Source organism: Thalassophryne amazonica, chromosome 13 (assembly GCF_902500255.1).
Source record: "Thalassophryne amazonica chromosome 13, fThaAma1.1, whole genome shotgun sequence".
Classification (NCBI taxonomy): Eukaryota; Metazoa; Chordata; class Actinopteri; order Batrachoidiformes; family Batrachoididae; genus Thalassophryne; species Thalassophryne amazonica.
This window is the reverse complement of record NC_047115.1, coordinates 2,920,302-2,942,832: the sequence shown is the minus strand read 5'-3', so window position 1 is coordinate 2,942,832 and position 22,531 is coordinate 2,920,302. Positions and strand designations below refer to the sequence as shown.

The window sequence follows — 22,531 nt, the reverse complement described above, 5'->3', positions numbered from 1 at the left end:
TCAGCAATCGATCAGTGTCTCAGTAAATGACGGCTTTAAGAACCAACAAGGGAAATGACATTCATTCATCTCGAAAAATACTTTTTTTTTCTTCAGCACAATAAAAAGTCTGAAATATAAAATTTTATGAATTATGATCACAAAAAAGAAGTAAATACTAAACACTAAAATAAACTAAATACTAAAATAAAATAAAATAAAAACCTCAAAACACAGTATGTCCATGAATCTGCGCTTTCGATTTCTCTGAGCAAGACACTTAACCCCAAAACCTGTTTGACCTCAGTGACCTCCACGTGTTGCGGGATGAACCTTTAGATGTTTATTATTATTATTATTATTATTATTATTTTATTTTTACCTCGAACTGCAGCATTAATCCTTCATCAAGAATAATCTGATTTTATTTTCACTGGACTGATCGAAGATGATAGTGATACTGTGACGTTACTCGAGATCAATTTCAACATTTAAATTAAAATCATAACAAAAAGAAAAACACAGATTTAAAACAAATTTCATTGTTTAAACAGCTTTAATTGTCTGGAGTTTTTCTCTGTTTTGTCTGATGGATTAAAAACTCATTTGGTAAATTTACAACTTGATGAATAATGTTTATAAAATTTGTTCCAGGTCCAATTTCAAAAATTATTTAGAAGATATTTCATTTAACTTTGTTTCATTTAACTTAAATTGAAACAACATTCAGTATGATGTTATAGTAAATTAGAGAATATAGTAAATTAAAGAATTTTAATAAAATTAAATATGCAAATACACCCAATCTGGAAACTAATCTGAGGGATGTTGTTGGTTTTTAGTGTAAAATAATAATAATAAAAAAATAATAATCAAATGTGCAGTGATGTCACTACTGATGAACACGTTAACTGTTGTTCACAGTAAGTGGATAAAATGTGACAAATTATCTTTACTGAATAAGAATGATTTCCAAAATAAAGACAAGCAACAAACCTCACAACATTCATACAAAATTAAAAGGAAAAAGACGAAGCTGATGTCGTCATCAGTCATGATCATGCTGTGATTTCTTTAATTAACCACGTTTAAAAACCACACTGAGACTCAGTCTCTCAGACCTGATTACAGACTCTCCTCCACAGGAGTTAGACCCACACCCCAGTTTGTGAGACCTTCTTCTCAGGGGTTAGACCTACTCCCCAGTTTGTGAGACCTTCTTCTCAGGAGTTAGACCTACTCCCCAGTTTGTGAGACCTTCTTCTCAGGGGTTAGACCTACTCCCCAGTTTAAGAGACCTTCTTCTCAGGGGTTAGACCTACTCCCCAATTTGTGAGACCTTCTTCTCAGGAGTTAGTCCTGCTCCCCAGTTTGTGAGACCTTCTCAGGAGTTAGACCTACTGCCCAATTTGTGAGACCTTCTTCTCAGGGGTTAGACCTACTCCCCAGTTTGTGAGAATTTCTTCTCAGGAGTTAGACCTACCCCCCCCCCAGTTTGTGAGACCTTCTTCTCAGGAGTTAGACCTACTCCCCAGTTTGTGAGACCTTCTTCTCAGGAGTTAGACCTACTCCCCAGTTTGTGAGACCTTCTTCTCAGGAGTTAGACCTACTCCCCATTTTGTGAGACCTTCTTCTCAAGAGTTAGACCTACTCCCCAGTTTGTGAGAATTTGTTCTCAAGAGTTAGACCTACTCCCCAGTTTGTGAGACCTTCTTCTCAAGAGTTAGACCTACTCCCCAATTTGTGAGAATTTCTTCTCAAGAGTTAGACCTACTCCCCAGTTTGTGAGACCTTCTTCTCAGGAGTTAGACCTACTCCCCAGTTTGTGAGACCTTCTTCTCAGGGGTTAGATCTACTCCCCAGTTTAAGAGACCTTCTTCTCAGGGGTTAGACCTACTCCCCAATTTGTGAGACCTTCTTCTCAGGAGTTAGTCCTGCTCCCCAGTTTGTGAGACCTTCTCAGGAGTTAGACCTACTGCCCAATTTGTGAGACCTTCTTCTCAGGGGTTAGACCTACTCCCCAGTTTGTGAGAATTTCTTCTCAGGAGTTAGACCTACCCCCCCCCCACCCCCCCCCCACCCCAGTTTGTGAGACCTTCTTCTCAGGAGTTAGACCTACTCCCCAGTTTGTGAGACCTTCTTCTCAAGAGTTAGACCTACTCCCCAGTTTGTGAGAATTTGTTCTCAAGAGTTAGACCTACTCCCCAGGTTGTGAGACCTTCTTCTCAAGAGTTAGACCTACTCCCCAATTTGTGAGAATTTCTTCTCAAGAGTTAGACCTACTCCCCAGTTTGTGAGACCTTCTTCTCAGGAGTTAGACCTACTCCCCAGTTTGTGAGAATTTCTTCTCGAGAGTTAGACCTACTCCCCAGTTTGTGAGACCTTCTTCTCAGGAGTTAGACCTACCCTCCAGTTTGTGAGACCTTCTTCTCAGGGGTTAGACCTCCTCCCCAATTTGTGAGACCTTCTTCTCAGGAGTTAGACCTGCTTCCCAGTTTGTGAGACCTTCTTCTCAGGAGTTAGACCTACCCCCCCAGTTTGTGAGACCTTCTTCTCAGGGGTTAGACCTACTCCCCAGTTTAAGAGACCTTCTTCTCAGGGGTTAGACCTACTCCCCAGTTTGTGAGACCTTCTTCTCAGGAGTTAGACCTGCTTCCCAGTTTGTGAGACCTTCTTCTCAGGAGTTAGACCTACCCCCCAGTTTGTGAGACCTTCTTCTCAGGGGTTAGACCTACTCCCCAGTTTAAGAGACCTTCTTCTCAGGGGTTAGACCTACTCCCCAATTTGTGAGACCTTCTTCTCAGGAGTTAGTCCTGCTCCCCAGTTTGTGAGACCTTCTCAGGAGTTAGACCTACTGCCCAATTTCTGAGACCTTCTTCTCAGGGGTTAGACCTACTCCCCAGTTTGTGAGAATTTCTTCTCAGGAGTTAGACCTACCCCCCAGTTTGTGAGACCTTCTTCTCAGGAGTTAGACCTACTCCCCAGTTTGTGAGACCTTCTTCTCAGGGGTTAGACCTACTCCCCAATTTGTGAGACCTTCTTCTCAGGAGTTAGACCTACCCCCCAGTTTAAAAGACCTTCTTCTCAGGGGTTAGACCTACTCCCCAATTTGTGAGACCTTCTTCTCAGGAGTTAGACCTACTCCCCAGTTTGTGAGACCTTCTTCTCAGGAGTTAGACCTGCTCCCCAGTTTGTGAGACCCTCTTCTCAGGAGTTAGACCTACTGCCCAGTTTGTGAGACCTTCTTCTCAGGAGTTAGACCTACTCCCCAGTTTGTGAGACCTTCTTCTCAGGAGTTAGACCTACTCTCTGTACCTCTGAGTTGAGCTCAGCCGGCTGCATGTCAGCATCAGTGTCATTCATAAAGAACGCAGGACGTCTCATTTTGGGAGGAAAAAAAAACATTTTAGTCTGTTGTAGTTTGTTGTCTGTGATACAGCGTTTGTAAGAAGTGTCATGTGATTTAAAGTGGTGATTCATTTTGAAGTTATTAATTCCGACCAGACTCTGTCTCAGCAGAGAGCCGCGCAGCATTTGGAGCTGGGCCAACGGAATGGAGGACGATTCTTGTTTCTTGACTGCAACAAGACAAGATCCCACTTAGTGACTTTAATCTACATAAAAGTGACTCCCGATTGACATCTTTAATTGGCTTTGAGAGGGGTTAAGAAGTGGACTTGCTGCTTCTGAAAAGCATCAAAGCAATGAACCAACAAAGCAGTGGGTTGGAGCACTGTTTTGTTGCTTCGAGCTTCAAGAACAGCCGTGCTGCAGAAGTGGTTGATTACAGAGCCTCTGCAGGGTCTGTAATCATCGTAGAGAAATGATCATTTTCCTGACAAACACCCTCAAAAACAACGGCTGCTCTGAAGGACCGATAAGGGAATTGTTAAGCAAAAAGGTTATTAATGGCAGTGGATCGAATCATTTCTTAACGGTTCTCAATACCCATGCCTTGCACCCCCTTGAAGAACTCTGGTGTTTGAAAACAGTTTGAAAACCACTGGTCCAAGCAGAGGGTTACCCCGCTGAGTAAATGGTAAATGGACTGCATTTATATAGCGCTTTTCCATCTGCATCAGACGCTCAAAGCGCTTTACAATTATGCCTCACATTCACCATGTGCTGCCATACAAGGCGCTCACTACACACTGGGAGCAATAGGGGATTAAAGGCCTTGCCCTTAGTGATTTTCCAGTCAGGTGGGGATTTGAACCCATGGTCTTCTGGACTCAAGCCCAACACCTTAACCACTAGACTATCACCTCCCCTGAGTCTGGTCTGCTTGAGGTTTCTTCCTCAGAGGGAGTTTTTTTCTTACCACTGTCGCCTGTGTTCTTGCTCTGGGGGTCAGTAAGGTTAGACTTTACTTATGTGATGCACCTTGAGGCAACTTTGTTGTGATTTGGTGCTATATCAATGAAAATAAATTGAAATGTTTCTATTTTTCTGTGCAGTGATTTTTGGAGGGTGTCTTAGTGATTAGGACTGTTGCTTCACAGAAAGACAGTCGTGGGTTTGATTCCCACCTGTGTCTTTTGCATGTGAAGTTTGTGTGTTCTCCTGTGTTTGCGTGGGTTTCCTCTGGGTGCCCCGGCTTCCTCCCACATCCAAAGACATGCAGGTTAGGTGGACTGGAAACTTTAAATTGTCTGACTGTGAACCCCGCCTCACGCCCTGTGACAGACTGGGATAGGCTCCAGACCCCTGTGACCCTTAATTGGAGTAGCAGTTGAAGATGAGTGAGTGATTTTTGGAGTTCGTTTTTAAGACTTCATAAAAATTACAAACAGCACTAAATCAGATCATTCCTGTGGATACTGATTTAATTTAATTATTAAATGAATAATTCTGCATCACTGTCTATTTTAGAATTAGAAAAATGCAGAGTGTTTGAGATGTGACTGACAGTCTGATGGTGTTAATGGGACTAATTAAAGCAGCAGGTGTAATTAATGCTGCCTCGTGCGGCAGGCAGACGGGCTTTTTGTGCTTCATGGTTTCTATTGTTGACACCCGTTAACGGAAACAAAGGTCTGGACATGCGTAGCAGCCCCTCCCCCCTCTGTCCACTAATTATTCATAAATGCACATTTATGCAAATAGATTAACCTAATTCAGAGCTGTGAGCAGCTCCTGGGTCAGGATTAAAGTTTTTAAATTAGACTGGAGTCTGTGTCTGGAAGTCTGGACCCTGTTCTCCAGCATCAGGTCTGGACCCCCTCCTCCATGTCCTCATTTACTTTTAGTAATCCGGGTCCATAAAGTCCAGACAGACAAACAGCAGCATCCAGAGAAAGCTGCAGTCTGCCTGCTGCCATTAGTGTTAATGGCTAATGATTAAAACGTTTAATACTGGGCCAAGACGTGTGTCTGACCCGGTTCTTTACCGGGACACCCGGCGCCGCGCACAATCCTGACGCGTGCCGCTCCCATTGGCCCGGCCATTCAATATGCTAATCTAAGAGCACGGCCTAAACACACGGATAAAAGGTCTCGAAACGTTAATCAATCAATCAATAAATATATAAAGTTAGTCAGGAGCAGCAGGCGGAGACAAAACATCAAAAAAGGAATTGAAACATTCAGTGATCCTTTAAAAAGTCTCTCCATCACTTCATCTGAAGTCCAATTTTAAAGATGAGTTTTACTGCCGGACCTCCTTTGACCTTTAATCATGACCCCTGAGGCCCCGCCTACCTTTGACTCTAAGGCTGACCCTGAGGTGATTTTGTTTGTTTGTTTGTTTGTAAGGCGAGGTCGTCGTAACGCTGCAGAATGACTGAGGGCGTTTAACAGCTTTCACACGCGCTCGGGATCTGGTTCCTGGGTGTGGATCCGGCTCAGCGCTGTGACACGTAGCTCCTCAATCAGACACAAATTAAGCAAATTGCAGCATGAAGAGAAAAACAATCAGACGGCTTCTACAAGTTAGCAGGGATTACGCGGCAGCATGGAAGCACTTAATCTGGCAGAACGTTAATAAGTCTTAAATGAAAAGCGAATATCATCTGTCATTTGGCTAAAGGAGGCCTGGCCTCAATCACAGTGCATTAAGTGATTTGAGCGCTCAGGTCAGCGCATTAATCACAATGTGAGCGAAAGGCAATAAAATTAACAGCAAGGACCCGGATACGGGTCCAAAGACCCCGGGTCAGAGCCTGGAGGGGACCAGACCTGATATCAGCTTTAACAAACACATCAAAGACACACACACACACACACACACAGACGCACACACGCACACATGCACGCATGCACGCACGCACACACACACACACACGCACACACACACGCCGTTATCTTTAATGTTTTAATGTTCATCGGGGACGGACACATGAGGACTCAGTAACACTGTGGGAAACTAAGACCGTTCGGCTGCTCCCTTGTTTTCACTCCGAGTCGCCACAGCAATTCAAAAGTGGATCTGCTTGTTGATTTGGCACAAGTTTTACGCCGGTTGCCCTTCCTGACGCAACTCCACATTACATGGAGTAATGTGGCAGAGGAGGGGTTTGAACCAGGAACCTTCTGAAACAAAGCGCACTAACCACTTGGTCAGCACCCACAGTAACTCTGTGTGGAGGAGGCAGTTCTCAAAAACTCACATGACTTTGTCACCTGGTGACTATTATTGATTTATTAATTTTCTTGCAATTCAACATAAATGAAAAGCACTAAACACAGACCAGAGGTGAATGAGTGAATGGATGAATTGGTGAATAGGTGAATTAGTGAAGGGGTAAATGAGTGAATGGTGAATGAGTGAATGTGGGAATGTGTGAATGGGTCACTGGGTGAATGAGTGAATGGGTGTATGAGTGAAGGGGTGAATGAGTGAATAGGTGAATAAGTAAATATGGGAATGCATGAATGAGTAAATGTGTGAATGGGTGGATGAATGAATGGGTGACTGTGTGAATGAGTGAATGAGTGAATATGTGAATGAGTGAATGTGTGAATGAGTGAATGGGTGACTGTGTGAATGGGTGTGAACTGCTTCAAAGTGTGAAATCATGTTTTATCTCGGAGGTGGACAAACTACAGACAAAAACTAAAAGAAAAAAGTTGTGCTGCCTCCAAACTGTGTTTCTGTGCGTGAGATAAAAATCACACAACAGAAGCCCTTTGTGTCAAATGACCTTTGACCTCTTAGTGTTGCGGCGCCACGTGAAAGTTTTGATTTGATCAAGTTTACAGGCTGTTTAATCAGCTTTGCAGCCACTTCAATTCATCCTGCAGCAGATTGAACATTAAAGTCGCTGAAGACAATCTGATGTCTGTATTTAAAATGTTATTGTAAAAAGACATTTCTGCAAATTAAACGCCAAGGATTTTATTCAGCAGCTTTATTTGGAATAAACTTTAAAAGCTGCTTTCAAACAATCAAACCTCAAGCAAGAAGAAATTAAATGCTGATTTTCTGATGCCGTGAGTTTACTTTCACACAAATGGGATCTGAAAAAGGTCAAAATTAATTAAAACAATTACAAAATTAAAGTCTTAAACATCAATGTTTCTGTGTAGGCTCTCAGTTGTCCAGGTGGTTTCCATAGTAGAGAAGCTTGAAACTCCAAAACCTGGAGAAAGAGGGACTCATCGACAGGCAGACATACTACAGACTGTACCCTGGGGAAGCCACTCCGTGCATCTATGGACTGCCCAAAATCCACAAACAGGAAGTGCCACTCAGGCCTATTGTATGTAGCACAGATTCCATCACATACAATTTGGCCAAGTACCTCAAGTGGATTTTGGCTCCTCTAGTGGGTAACTCAGACCACCATGTGGAGAACACACAAGATTTTGTGAACTATATCAAGGACCTGCAGCTAGAGGCAGATGAAACTATGATGTCATTTGATGTGACTTCTTTGTTCACCTGCATCCCCACCGCTGAGGGCGTCTCAGCTGTGAGGCAGAGACTGCTGGAGGATGTGTCTCTACTTGAAAGGACCAAACTCACACCAGACCACATCTGCCAACTCTTGGAGATCTGTCTCAACACCACGTATTTCCTGTTTAGGGGGAATTACTACAGGCAGATTCATGGTTGTGCGATGGGGTCTCCGGTATCGCCCATTGTAGTCAATCTGTACATGGAGCGAGTGGAGAAGACAGCCTTGACGTCGTTCACGGGCATCTCTCCCAGTCACTGGTTCAGATATGTCGATGACACATGGGTCAAAATCAAGCAACAGGAGGTCGAGGACTTTACAGAACACATCAACTCGGTGGACGCCAATATTGAATTCACACGTGAGGATGCCAGAAACAACCATTTAGCCTTCTTGGACTGTGATGTTACGATTGGAGAGAACAGGCAGCTCCAGACAGGGGTTTACAGAAAACCCACTCACACTGACCAATATCTGCTCTTTGGCTCAAACCACCCCCTTGAACACAAGCTCAAGGTGATCAGGACTCTTCAACACAGAGCCCTACAGGTGCTCACAACTGCAGAGGGAAGGGTTAAAGAACAACAACTTGTCCGGAAAGCCCTCACAGTATGTGGGTACCCACGATGGTCCTTGGATAAAGTGCAGAAGTCCCAGAGAACAAAGAGACCAGATAGACAGGAGACGGAGACAAGAAGAAGAGTGTCTCTCCCTTATTTAGCAGGAGTAGGGGAAAAACTACAGAGGATCTTCAGACAGCACAAAATCCCAGTTTATTTTAAACCTGTTAACACCTTGAGACAGAAATTAGTTCACCCTAAGGACAGGATCCCTAGTTACAAACAGAGCAATGTAGTGTATTCTATCAGATGTCAGGAAAACTAATGAACACTACATAGGTGAGACTAAGCAACCTTTACACAAAAGGCTATACCAGCACCGCAGAGAGGACGCCAGTGGACCTCAGTCTGCAGTTCATCTCCATCTTAAAGACACTAACCACACGTTTGAGGACAAGGAAGTTAAAATATTAGCCAGAGAGAAGAAATGGTTTGAGAGAGGTGTCAAGGAGGCATTCTTTGTGAACCATTTGAAACCCAGCCTTAACCGGGGAGGGGGTCTGAGACACACTTTGTCCCCTGTTTACAATGGGGTACTCAGGTCAAAGGAGTTTCAGTCTTTTGTTCATGGTAATGAGTCATTCACGTCATCAGGAGAGTCGTCAAGGGAGCCATCAGGAGAGGCTTCCGTACTGTCATTAGGAGAGTGGTAACTGGAGCACAATAGGTGCTAATTAGAGCTATTGTTTAGTCACTAGCCTATAGCAGTCAGCCTCTCGGTAGGAGGGGTCTGGTTAGGTTAAAAACTCCAGCTTTTGTTGGCTTCTGGTTTATTCTTCTCTACAAGAGCCATGACAGAAGTCAGACTACCAGAGCAAGAATTTTAGCTGAGGAAGCTTCTGTGATTTGAAGCGAAACGTCCTCAGGTCAAGCAACCCAGTCCAGTCGAAGATTCAAGCTTCTCTACTTCTTAAACATCAACATACACACTGTTAAAAAAGAATTTTTTTTTTAAATCAATTAGAAAACACTTCTCACAGATCACAAACTACACTAAAGAGCCAAGGTAGCCACAAAGCTAACCAGCTAGCTTGCATGCTACCTTGATGGTCTTGACTTGAAGGTTAGAAAGATCAAAGTCTGAGCACAGGATCAAAGCTCAGTCGGTCCAGAAGGTCACCAAGAACCACTGAGCAAATGCTCTGTGTGTGTGTGTGTGTGTGTGTGTGTGTGTGTGTGTGTGTGTGTGTGTGTGTGTGTGTGTGTGTGTGTGTGTCGCTGTGTGTGTGTGTGTGTGTGTGTGTGTGTGTGTCGCTGTGTGTGTGTGTGTGTGTGTGTCGCTGTGTGTGTGTGTGTGTGTGTGTGTGTGTGTGTCGCTGTGTGTGTGTGTGTGTGTCGCTGTGTGTGTGTGTGTGTGTGTGTGTGTGTGTCGCTGTGTGTGTGTGTGTGTGTGTGTGTGTGTGTGTGTGTCGCTGTGTGTGTGTGTGTGTGTGTGTGTGTCGCTGTCTCGGTGTGTGTGTGTGTGTGTGTGTGTGTGTGTGTGTGTGTGTGTGTGTGTAGTGTGTATTGTGTAAGATGGATGTTCATTTGAAGGTGTCAAACACAGATGTGCCAGTTTAAATCTTGAGAACATGTTTTGATTGACCTGTTCCCAGAATGTAAGACTGTAAATTATATTTGTTTATTTCAGATGTGTACATGTAAAAAACATCAACAGCCCGTAGATTTAAGAAGTAAAAGTATATAAAAATACTATAAAACATATATATAAAAATAAAATAAAGTATAAGAGTATAAATATAAAAATAGCAAACAATATAAAAGAATGCAAAGGCAAATTAACCTTCCACTGTCAGATCAATTTAAAATCCTTAGACCCGTCAATTCCCCAGTTCTCATAACAATAATAATAATAATTTATTAATTGATCAGTTAGCTTCTGATCACTTGTGGTTGTGAGTATGTTACTTTAATGTGGTTTGGAAGCTTTTTCACTCCAGTTTAAACTGACTGTCAGACACGAGATGTTTCATCAGTAAAATGACACTTAGCTGTCAGACAGCGAGCACATTAAACAGAAACATCATGTTTGTGTCAGCAGACCCAAGGACCCTCTGTGGAGGAAGAACTTTCTCCTTCAGGACACAGAACAGCTCGTCATCTCCAACAGGATGGGACCACAGGACTTTAACAGGCCACTTTCAAAGAACTGGTACCGCCAAATTGCTTCCTGAACTCCAAGGTGCCGTGTTTTCTTGCTTTCCTGGTATCTATTTACACGCGTTCTTGCCAAGCACGTCAATGCGCGTGCTCAGATGTGATGTTGGGGTTTGTAAACCGGAAGTATCCCTGTACTGTGGTCAGGTTGGACCAGATGATGTAATAGCATAGCTCAGCCTCTTGGGGTGTAGAAGCTGCTGTAGCCTGAGTGGTAGAACCAAGTCCAGGTGAAGGAGGAGGTCTCTTCAGGAACCATGTGTCCAGTATGATGACGTACTCCAGGAGACCCAGTCGATGGAGAAACAGGTTTCTCTCCAAAAACCTGACCTGAGCCCCAAACTGTGCCAGTTTTCTGACCACCTGACCGACCCAGACCCGGTTTGCTTCCGGTCAGGTTCTGGTCACAGCTGGAATGATCTGAATGTACTTTCCTTTGTTGAATTCATGCTGATTTGATGTCAGTGAAGTAAAGCAATGTAGATGATGTACTTTGTAACTTTGTTTGCTGTAAAATGTGACGTTTGTGTTTGAGTCCATTTAAAGAGAGAAGAAAAAAACCCAGTTTGTTCTGAATAAAAAGAGTGAGTTGATTAAAAAAGAAAGGTATCGTTTTAGGACGAGTGTCCAGTTTTCATCACAACATGAGTCATTATGTAACACTGCAGCAGCAGGGAGGAAATATAATAATATTAAAGGGATAATTTAATGCAATTTTCTTTATTTGATGTGCTCCGAGTCTGACGGCTAATCTGAAGGATTTTATTTAAAATAGATTGGAAACACAAATGATGCACCCATACTAAGAGTAATAGATTTAGAACCAAAGCAGACCCGAGTCCTGGTTTACGTATGTGGACCAACAACACATCACCAACATCAAGACTTGGTGCCCGAGTCCGTGGCACAAGGTGGATCGAGGTCAAATGAGTTACATGACACCAAATCACAACACGTGTCCTCTCAAAGCGACAACCAGACCAGAGTCCCAGAGCCCGTCTTCACTCTCATTCTCTACACTCGCTGGAGCCTTTCACGGCCTTATCACAGCAGTCCGAGGCCGAGGGGCCCTGGACCCATCCTGGACAGACAAACCTGCATGTGTTTGGAAGTGAGAGGAAGCTGGAGCACCTGAAGAGAAGCCATGCAAATATAGGGACAACATGTAAACTCCACACAGAACGGACCAGGTTGGAAGCAAGCCCAGGACCTTCTTGTTGTGAGGTAACAGTGTTACCCACTAATCCACCGTGCCGCCCAGCTAACAGTGGCCCTTAAATGGAGTTGCTGTGGAGTTTTAAGTAATGTGCTGTTTTTGTTACATGTTGCTTTAGTCCCCCACCCAGTTGTTGGATAAACACTAAGGTGTTTTTGGACCATGTTCTCTTTGACATTGGCCTTTGACCTTTGGCTAAACACCTTGAAAATGTAATGACCTCTATGTATCTATCCATCGAATATTCTCACCATGTTTGAAGGAAACCCACTGAGCTGTTTTGAGTTATCTTGTGTGTGCCCCCCCCCCCCCCCCAACACACACACCAGTGAAAGCAATACCCTGCTATCGCTGCATCGCTGACATGCAGACTTAATGAAAATAACACCACTTTGCTTTGCATCAGGAGCACTGTGGATATCTGAGTCCTCATGCAGGTGGACAGATTTCATTCAAAGGCAGGTGTGTGTTTGGCTTCAGCCAAGTTTCCCTGAAGTCAATCTAACCAATTTTCCAAAGATAGATGATTTTCATGCTGTGAGGAGGACAACAATCTGATCCTAATAAATGGTGCTGAGGCTCAGAGAGCTGCAGGACTTGATGGATGACAGGTTTGATTTTGGTGGGAGGGAGGGTCTTATTTTAGGGATTCAGATTATGGGCTCTGCATGCTTGTGCTTTGACACTGTGGGGACTTTGACTGTGAACATGTTTCTGTGTTTTCTCCGTATCCACGTCAGCTGTGGCCACAGGAGACAAAGGCTCCAGTTTGATCGTCGTGATGATTCCATGTGGTGGAATCGGCGGTGAGCTGAAGTGTGGTGCAGGTTTGTGTCTCTAATGTCCGTCCTCCTCCATGTTCCCACTCCCTCACGCTCCCTTAGATCGTCTTCCTCCGTTCACCCGTCTGTCCCGTCTGTCCGTCTCACTGCCACGGGCAGCAGAGCGGCTGAATGCTCTGCTCCCCGTCTCTGGAATTCATTACCATCCCAAATCAGAAACACTGATTCATTTCCCCTTTTCAAATCACAACTCAAAACCCATCTGTTTATGACTGCTTATTCCTCTTGATGCACATTTCTCTGTCTGTTTGATTGATTTTATTGTTGTTTCGTTTATTGGATTTTAAGTTTTACTGTACGGTGTCCTTGAGTGTTAAGAAAGGCGCCTTTTAAATGGAATGTATTATGATTATTATTATTATGATTATTATTATGAGTATTATTAATGGCTTGTTTTCCAGGTTAAGAGCAGACTTAAGCCCCGAGGACAAGAACTCCCAAAACAATCATCATCATAACAGAGAAAAAAAGCTTTAATCTTCCTCCTAATGCAGCCAGCAGTTATCTAATCCTGATCTTAATTGTTCCTGTAAATATCACTCTGTATTTTTGCACAATGAGATGCTGTTTATTCGACTTTGGGAGAATTAGTCATTCCTTATATTCCTGTCTCTGCTGCCTTCCTGGAAAATCCCATTCTACACACATTTTAATTTCATTTCTGCAGCTCAGTCATGTCAGTAATCCAATAACCGGCGTGGTTTCTCCTGTCATGCAGATTGGACCTGCAGCCGCTCACTCTGCCTTATTGGTTTTTTTAATGTCATCATGACCCCAATTATTTGCTTTGTTGCTCTGAGAAACAAGCAGAGCTTCAGGTCTTAGTCTGCTTAAACTAAAAGAATTTAAATTACTTTCATCTGTAGCTTTTGCAGATAAACAACAAAAATACAGGAAAAAGGTGAAAGGTTTATATTTATGGTTCTCTCCCTTATTTTGCTTAATTAATAAATACTTATGATAAAATCACCAGTTTGCAGTCAGTCAGTCATTAGACTTTAATAAAATAAAAGAAACAAAAAAAAATACATCCGGTTTGTATGTAACTGATTTATTACACGGAATTTGTTCTGGGATCAGGTGTTACAGCATGTAACTGCAGGGGGCAGCACTGAGCCATTTACTGACGAAGGCTGCGACGTATGTCTGACGTCACACACGGAACACACGTCCTGTATCCCAGAAACTCTCGGAATCATGAGAAAAGTGAGTGAAAGGGTTTGGACCGGCTCTTGCTCGATTATTTAAAACTGTCATCATTAATTACTATTTTTATTTGTTGTGACAGTTTTCTAGATAAAATCCGCTGTTTGTTCGGCGAGATGTGTTAACATACAGGCTAGAAGCTAACAAGCTAGCAGTTAGCTTAGTTGAATGTGAACTTTTTTTTTTTAAACCTAATTAGAATAATGCAAACTATTTAACTAATTAAAAGAGGCCGGAAAAGGTGGCTAGTTTTTTGGTCAAATAAATAATTTTTTCGAACCTGTTAAGAAAAATATTGATCTTTTACTGGCAGTTTATTGTTTTACTATTTTATTTTTGTCAATATTGACAAATGACCACAATCTGTGGTAAATACGAATGGACATTTTGTAGATTCATCAGTTCATGTATGATGGAAATAATGTTTGTGAATCTGAACTATTCCCAAACTGGACTTGGACCATACTGCAATTGTTCAGAACCATTGTCCGCAACCATAAGTATTGTTTACATTTCCAAAGGTTTTATGGATTTTACAAAGACCTTTATCCTAACCCTAAACTGATTAAGACAATAATTTGCAGGGTCACCCGGCCGTGGATCCTTGTTCTATCCCCAGAAACACTTCCAGAAATGATCATATTTGGGAGTTTAAAATAATAAAACCTTCTCACCTGCCTCTGTTCATAAGCTGAGGACCCTGTGTACTGTGAATACTGAGCCTTCTCTTTTCTGTCTTTAGGAATTTTTGGTTCTGCTGTGGCATTGACACGATGAGCAGTGATGAAGAAACCAAAGCTGGTCGGGGTTCTGGTGCTGGTGGGCTGCCTGGTCACCTACTTGATGGTTGTGAAGCATCATTACACCACGCTGAAGCCCGACACACACAGGCTGCCTCCGTACAGACCGCCCGCTCTCATGAACCACAGCTTCCGTTACGGCATCATGTTTGATGCTGGGAGTACTGGGACCAGAGTCCACATCTTCAAGTTCCAGATGGGACATGACGGTACAGTGGAAACGCTCAGGAACAGTGGAGAAATGGCAGATGAATGAATGACCTTTGAGCTTCTAATTCTCAATTTATTAAATTTTCCATTTATTCAATTTATAAAGCTCCATCTCACAACAGCGTCACCTCAAGGTGCTTCACACCAAACAGTTCAAAAACAATTTAAAATGAATTACAAGATTAAAAGCACAGTTAAAAAAATAAAAAGCACAATAATTAAAAAAATCTAACAAACACAATAAAGAGAAAAAATTAAAAAAAGAATTACAACCCCAACACCAATGAAGTTGGGACGTTGTGTAAAATGTACAATGTAATATGCAGTATATGCAGAGTGATTGATGATCCAGGACATGTTTTGTTTTGTTTAACACTGAAATGCTTCTTAATCTGGTTTGTATATACAACCCCAATTCCATTAAAGTTGGGATGTTGTGTAAAATATATATATAATAATGTAAAACAGAATACAATGATTTTCAAATCCTCTTCAACCTATATTCAACTGAATACACCACAAAGACAAGATATTTAATGTTCAAACTGATAAACTTTATTGTTTTTGTACAAATATTTGCTCATTTTGAAATGGATGCCTGCAACACGTTTCAAAAAGCTGGGACAGTGGTATGTTTACCACTGTGTTACATCACCTTTCCTTCTGACAACACTCAATAAGCGTTTGGGAACTGAGGACACTAATTGTTGAAGCTTTGTAGGTGGAATTCTTTCCCATTCTTGCTTGATGTACGACTTCAGTTGTTCAACAGTCCGGGGTCTCTGTTGTTGTATTTTGCACTTCATAATGCGCCCAACACATTTTCAATGGGCGACAGGTCTGGACTGCTGGCAGGCCAGTCTAGTACCTGCACTCTTTTACTACAAAGCCATGCTGTTGTAACACGTGCAGAATGTGTCTTGGCATTGTCTTGCTGAAATAAACAGGGACATCCCTGAAAAAGACGTTGCTTGGATGGCAGCATGTGTTGTGTTGCTCCAAAACCTGGATGTACCTTTCAGCATTGATGGTGCCATCACAGATGTGTAAGTTGTCCATGTCATGGGCACTAACACACCCCCATACCATCACAGATGCTGGCTTTTGAACTTTGCACTGGTGACAGTCTGGATAGTCTTTTTCCTCTTTTGTCCAGAGGACACGATGTCCATGATTTCCAAAAACAATTTGAAATGTGGACTCATCAGACCACAGCACACTTTTCCGCTTTGCGTCTGTCCATTTCAAATGAGCTCGGGCCCAGAGAAGGCGGCGGTGTTTCTGGATGTTGTTGATGTTTGGCTTTCACTTTGCATGGTAGAGTTTTAACTTGCACTTGTAGATATAGTGACAAACTGTGTTAACTGACAGTGGTTTTCTGAAGTGTTCCTGAGCCCACGCGGTAAGATCCTTTACACAATGAAGTTGGTTTTTAATGCAGTGCCGCCTGAGGGATCAAAGGTCACGGGCATCCAATGTTGGTTTTCGGCCTTGCTGCTTACGTGTAGAAAGTTCTCCAGATTCTCTGAATCTTCTGATTATATTATGAACTGTAGATGATGGAATCTCTAAATTCCTTGCAATTGAACATTGAGAAACATTGTTCTTAAACTGTTGGACTATTTTTTCACACAGTTGTTCACAAAGTGTTGATCCTCACCCCATCTTTGCTTGTGAACGGCTGAGCCTTTTGGGGATGCTCCTTTTACGAGGTCTGTGAGAAAAGTATCCGACCTTTTTATTCTATGCAAAAAATATATGGATTTGATTCATATGTTTTTACATCAGCCAAGCTTGAACCTTCGTGCGCATGCGTGAGTTTTTTCACGCCTGTCGGTTGCGTCATTCGCCTGTGAGCAGGCTTTGAGTGAGCACTGGTCCACCCCTCTCGTCGTCGTTTCATTGTGAGGAAATGGCGGAATGATTTGAACTTTTTTTCCATCAGAATTTTTTCAGAAACTGTTAGAGACAGGCAGCTGGAAACCATTCGGAAAATTCACATGGCTTTCGGTGAAAATTTTATGGGCTTCACAGAGATTAATGAGTGTTACTACCGCTTTAAGGATGGCCCACAATGGTGCACGGCACGCCGCGCTCTGAGCCGCGATCGACAGGCAGAAACGACCATTTCATTTCTAAACGGATCGCTGTGTGGATCCAGGACCATTGTGTGCAATTTCTCTGGTTGTCACAAGAGCTGGACATCTACCATTTTCCGGCAGATTTCACTTTTAACAAGAGATTTTGTCATGGAAAGCCGCGCGGAGGCTTCGCGCGTCACGGCGGATCCACTGATGGAGCGAGACAAAGAACACCTCCGTTTTGGAGTGTCAGAGGACAAGTTGGGACATGCCTAGCTCTCCACAATTTCTCTTATACTCACTCGACTGGTAAGCCACTGAAAGCCGAGATAGGCATGTCCCAACTTGTCCTTTAACACTCCAAAATGGAGGTGTTCTTTGTCTCGCTCCATCAGCGAATCCGTTGTGACGTGCGAAGCCTCCGCGCGGCTTTCCATGACAAAATCTCTTGTTAAAAGTGAAATCTGCCGGAAAATGGCAGATGTCCAGCTCTTGTGATAACCAGAGAAATTGCACACGACGGTCCCGGATCCACACAGCCATCCGTTTAGAAATGAAATGGTGGTTTCTGCCTGTTGATCGCGGCTCGCAGCGCGGCGCGCTGTGCGCCATTGTGGCCCGTCCTTAAAGTGGTACAACCCCTGGCAAAAATTATGGAATCACCGGCCTCGGAGGATGTTCATTCAGTTGTTTAATTTTGTAGAAAAAAAGCAGATCACAGACATGACACAAAACTAAAGTCATTTCAAATGGCAACTTTCTGGCTTTAAGAAACACTATAAGAAATCAAGAAAAAAAAGATTGTGGCAGTCAGTAACGGTTACTTTTTTAGACCAAGCAGAGGAAAAAAATATGGAATCACTCAATTCTGAGGAAAAAATTATGGAATCACCCTGTAAATTTTCATCCCCAAAACTAACACCTGCATCATATCAGATCTGCTCGTTAGTCTGCATCTAAAAAGGAGTGAACACACCTTGGAGAGCTGTTGCACCAAGTGGACTGACATGAATCATGGCTCCAACACGAGAGATGTCAGTTGAAACAAAGGAGAGGATTATCAAACTCTTAAAAGAGAGTAAATCATCACACAATGTTGCAAAAGATGTTGGTTGTTCACAGTCAGCTGTGTCTAAACTCTGGACCAAATACAAACAACATGGGAAGGTTGTTAAAGGCAAACATACTGGTAGACCAAGGAAGACAAAGCATCAAGACAGAAAACTCAAAGCAATATGTCTCAAAAATCGAAAAATGTACAACAAAACAAATGAGGAACGAATGGGAGGAAACTGGAGTCAACGTCTGTGACCGAACTGTAAGAAACCGCCTAAAGGAAATGGGATTTACATACAGAAAAGCTAAACGAAAGGCATCATTAACACCTAAACAGAAAAAAAACAAGGTTACAATGGGCTAAGGAAAAGCAATTGTGGACTGTGGATGACTGGATGAAAGTCGTATTCAGTGATGAATCTCGAATCTGCATTGGGCAAGGTGATGATGCTGGAACTTTTGTTTGGTGCCTTTCCAATGAGATTTATAAAGATGACTGCCTGAAGAGAACATGTAAATTTCCACAGTCATTGATGATATGGGGCTGCATGTCAGGTAAAGGCACTGGGGAGATGGCTGTCATTACATCATCAATAAATGCACAAGTTTATGTTGATATTTTGGACAATTGAAACGATGTTTGGGGATGATGAAATCATTTTTCAAGATGATAATGCATCTTGCCATAGAGCAAAAACTGCAAAAACATTCCTTGCAAAAAGACACATAGGGTCAATGTCAGTGAGCAGATCTGATTTGATGCAGGTGTTAATTTGGGGGATGAAAATTTACAGGGTGATTCCATAATTTATTCCTCAGAATTGAGTGAGTCCATATTTTTTTCCTCTGCTTGGTCTAAAAAAGTAACCGTTACTGACTGTCACAATCTTTTTTTCTTGATTTCTTATAGTGTTTCTTAAAGCCAGAAAGTTGCCATTTGAAATGACTTTAGTTTTGTGTCATGTCTGTGATCTGCTTTTTTTTCTACAAAATTAAACAACTGAATGAACATCCTCTGAAGCCGGTGATTCCATAATTTTTGCCAGGGGTTGTAGTAACACTCATTAATCTCTGTGAAGCCCATAAAATTTTCACCGAAAGCCAGATAAATTTTTGAATGGTTTCCAGCTGCCTGTCTCTATCAGTTTCTGAAAAAAGTCTGATGGAAAAAAAACCCCAAATCATTCCGCCATTTCCTCGCAATGAAACAACGACGAGAGGGGTGGACCAGTGCTCACTCAAAGCCTGCCCACAGGCGAATGACGCAACCGACAGGCTTGAAAAAACTCACGCATGCGCACAAAGGTTCAAGCTTGGCTGACATAAAAACATATGAATCAAATCCATATAGTTTTTGAAAAAAATAAAAAGGTTGGATACTTTTCTCAGACCTCGTATACCCAATCATGACACTCACCTGTCTCCAATTAACCTGTTCACTTGTGGAATGTTCCAAATAGGTGTTCTTTGACCATTCATCAATTTTCCCAGTCTTTTGTTGCTCCTGTCCCAACTTTTTTGAAACGTGTTGCAGGCATCCATTTCAAAATGTGCAAATATATGCACAAAAACAAAGTTTATCAGTTTGAACATTAAATATCTTGTCTTTGTGGTGTTTTCAACTGAATATAGATCGAAGAGGATTTGCATTTATTTACATTTCACACAATGTCCCAATTTCATTGGAATTGGGGTTGTAAAAAGGATGCTAACACAATATTGTAACCATAGCACAGAGTAAATATATGTGTCCCAAGTCTGGTCTTGAATGTCTCCACGGAATCTGACTGTCTTATTGACGCTGGGATACCATGCCACAAAACTGGGGCACGGTAAAAGAAGGCTCTTTGGCCTGCAGACTTTTTCTCTGACTCAGAGTGACTCTGACTCAATATACATTTTAAAGGTGTACAGACAGGACATAGATATTTTAAAATGTGAGGCGGGAACAACATTTTAATAAACTTCAAATTTTTTTGGTTCACCTCAGAACAAAGTTCATTACATTTTGAGGCGTTAATTGGTGATAAGGTGTGGTACCATGAGTTAAAAACAGCAGAACAACAGTATAGTCTGGAAACAGATCAACTTGAAGCCTGCAGACAAAAGTTGACAATTTTAATCAAGAGTGGATTAGTGTTTGATAAATGGCCCATTTCACTGTTAAATAGAAAGTAAAAAATGATCCAGGAAGCACTTTATAATCTCCATCAGCACTAAGATGTTCTGAGTTCTTTCTCCAGGTCTGTCCACTTCAGGCTACCTATTTGTATCCTTGGACATTGTCCCAGTGCACCCAACAGTCAGATGGTACTGGTGTCGGCTGGGGAGTTAACCTGTGCTGTACTGGTGTCCCATACAGGGGGAGTCGCACTCCTGAAACTGGAGCCCAGCACTGACCTGATGTGCCTCAGGGCCTGGAACGGACTTGTTCTTATCCCTGCCTCTTGAAGAGGTTGATGAATCCACAAAGTGTTTTTGGAGATTAGCTGAAAACTGTCTGTATCATCTAGAGGTGCACCGATTGATCGGGCAACGATTATTATCGGCCGATCACGCCTTGATCAGTTTGATCGGTGATCGGCAAAATGCGCCGATCAAAAGGACTGATCACAACAGTGCAAGCAGTAGCGCAGGGAGCGCTTGGTCCTGTCATGACACGCTTTCCTCTGTAACGTAAACTCATTTTGACTTCTCATATGAGCTGGACGGACAAGGAGAGCAGTCGCCATCATCTAATGTAGTCCATGTCCGTCCAGCTCATATCAGAAGTCAAAATGAGTCAAATGGCTCTGAGAGATCTAAATAGACTGCTGTGTAATGAATGGAACCACACTGCCATCTAGTGGATATCCAGTGTGCGTGAGTGTGTATTTGTGAATCAGTAGGCATTTTGATTTTGTTTATTTTTTCATATGAGTGTAGAGGTACAGAGAGTACAAAGAAGCTTTGTTCATTTGATTTGCTTATATTATGAACTGCCATGATACTGGAATTGACAATTAAGTTCAAAATAAAAAAAAAATTGAATTGATTGATTTGTTTGTGGATCTGTGTGGATTTCGCGAAAAGAATGTCTCAAAATTACGTCACAGAGGAAAGCGATGAATGCATGTAATTGGTGATCCACAAATGCTGAAACTCAATTCACAAATACAATTTCCAGTTTTACAAATGTTATTTTTTTTTTTTTTTACAAATTAAGTTTTATATTTGCAAATACAACATTATTTGCAAAGACCAGTTTACAAGTTACAAATATGAAATTTGCATTTGTGGATATCTGAACACATTTGCAAATCAATGATTATTTGTAGATCACCCTGTGTGCATTTACAAATATTAATGAGACAATTTTAACCCCATAGGATGAGGGCTGTATTTTACATTCCCAGCGTATTCTCTGTAGGCTGTAACCTGAGCAACATGAAACATGGAAAAAAAAAAGCTTGCTGGTAGAACAAAGTCAGTGTAATAAAACAAAAGTTGTCAGTTTATTCTAGTGTCTTTATCTGAATGCATGTTTTTTGTTTTCATCATTAAGGTGACTTTGGCGTTAATAATCAGATTAATCAATAATGGTAATGATGGCTAGTTTTGAACATCCTTGTTTTAAAAGTCAAGTGCCACCCTGTGGTCTGAGAGAGGATGTAGAGATCTGTGCACTCGCCGTTAAACAGTTTCTGTTCAGATTAAATCATAAACATCTCTCAAGCACATCTGCTTTCAGTCTACAAAAAAAAATAAAATAAAATCACACATTGGACTAAAACATTAATTACTAGCAAGACAAGAGAGGCTTTCGGGCTTAGAGTCCAAATGGACACAAACTCATTAGTGCGTTTTAAGGGTTTTGATTTATTAGGATTAAGGAAAGTTTCCAGCACTGCTCTGCCAAATGGCTTAGTTATCGCATTTAACTGATAATCTGAAGCTCATGGGCTGAGTGCTGTTTTGGCTCCTTCGTTAGCCACACAGCTAACGGCGCTCACAGTCGCCAGGAACACCTGATGGTTCTACAGAGCCGGGAAGTGTTAAAAGGAGGACCTCAATCAGACTCCGACACATGGATGATCTCATCACCTGCTAGGCTTTGTTCCAGTCAGTCCTTTTGGATCCAGGCTTTGGAGACCCAAACACGAGTCCTCAACAGAGCTTTAGAAACCAAAGAGCCACACCAAAGTCAGGGAGTGAAACCTGAACCCACGCAGGACTTCCTGAGAAAACAGGCAGCTCCTGAAAAAGCAGGTGTGACTTGAGTCAGAAACAGAAGAATCATGAGATGAGGTGCAGGTGTGACAGCTGGAGACACGGTGAGTTCACAGTCAGCTGGGAGAAATGAAAGCTGATCACGGGGTAGTGACACCATCAGGCTCAAAGGGCGTCTGGCACACTGTGATGCCCCGTGCACAGCTACAGGTCTCAAAGTCAGCGTTGACCTTTCCATGGGTTAAACAGGACCTGCC

General features: G+C 42.3%; 1 protein-coding gene across 3 annotated transcripts in view; it reads left to right on the top strand.

Moving 5' to 3' along the window:
- Window positions 1-13,856: 13,856 nt before the first annotated feature.
- Window positions 13,857-22,531, top strand: part of entpd6 (ectonucleoside triphosphate diphosphohydrolase 6) — a 32,171-nt gene continuing 23,496 nt past the window's right edge. For all 3 annotated transcript variants that reach the window (XM_034185288.1, XM_034185287.1, XM_034185286.1), the window contains exons 1-2: window positions 13,857-13,918; window positions 14,661-14,927. In XM_034185288.1, the coding sequence (XP_034041179.1) occupies window positions 14,702-14,927 (226 nt within the window). In that variant the 5' untranslated portion in view covers window positions 13,857-13,918; window positions 14,661-14,701. The remainder of the gene's footprint in view (window positions 13,919-14,660; window positions 14,928-22,531) is intronic.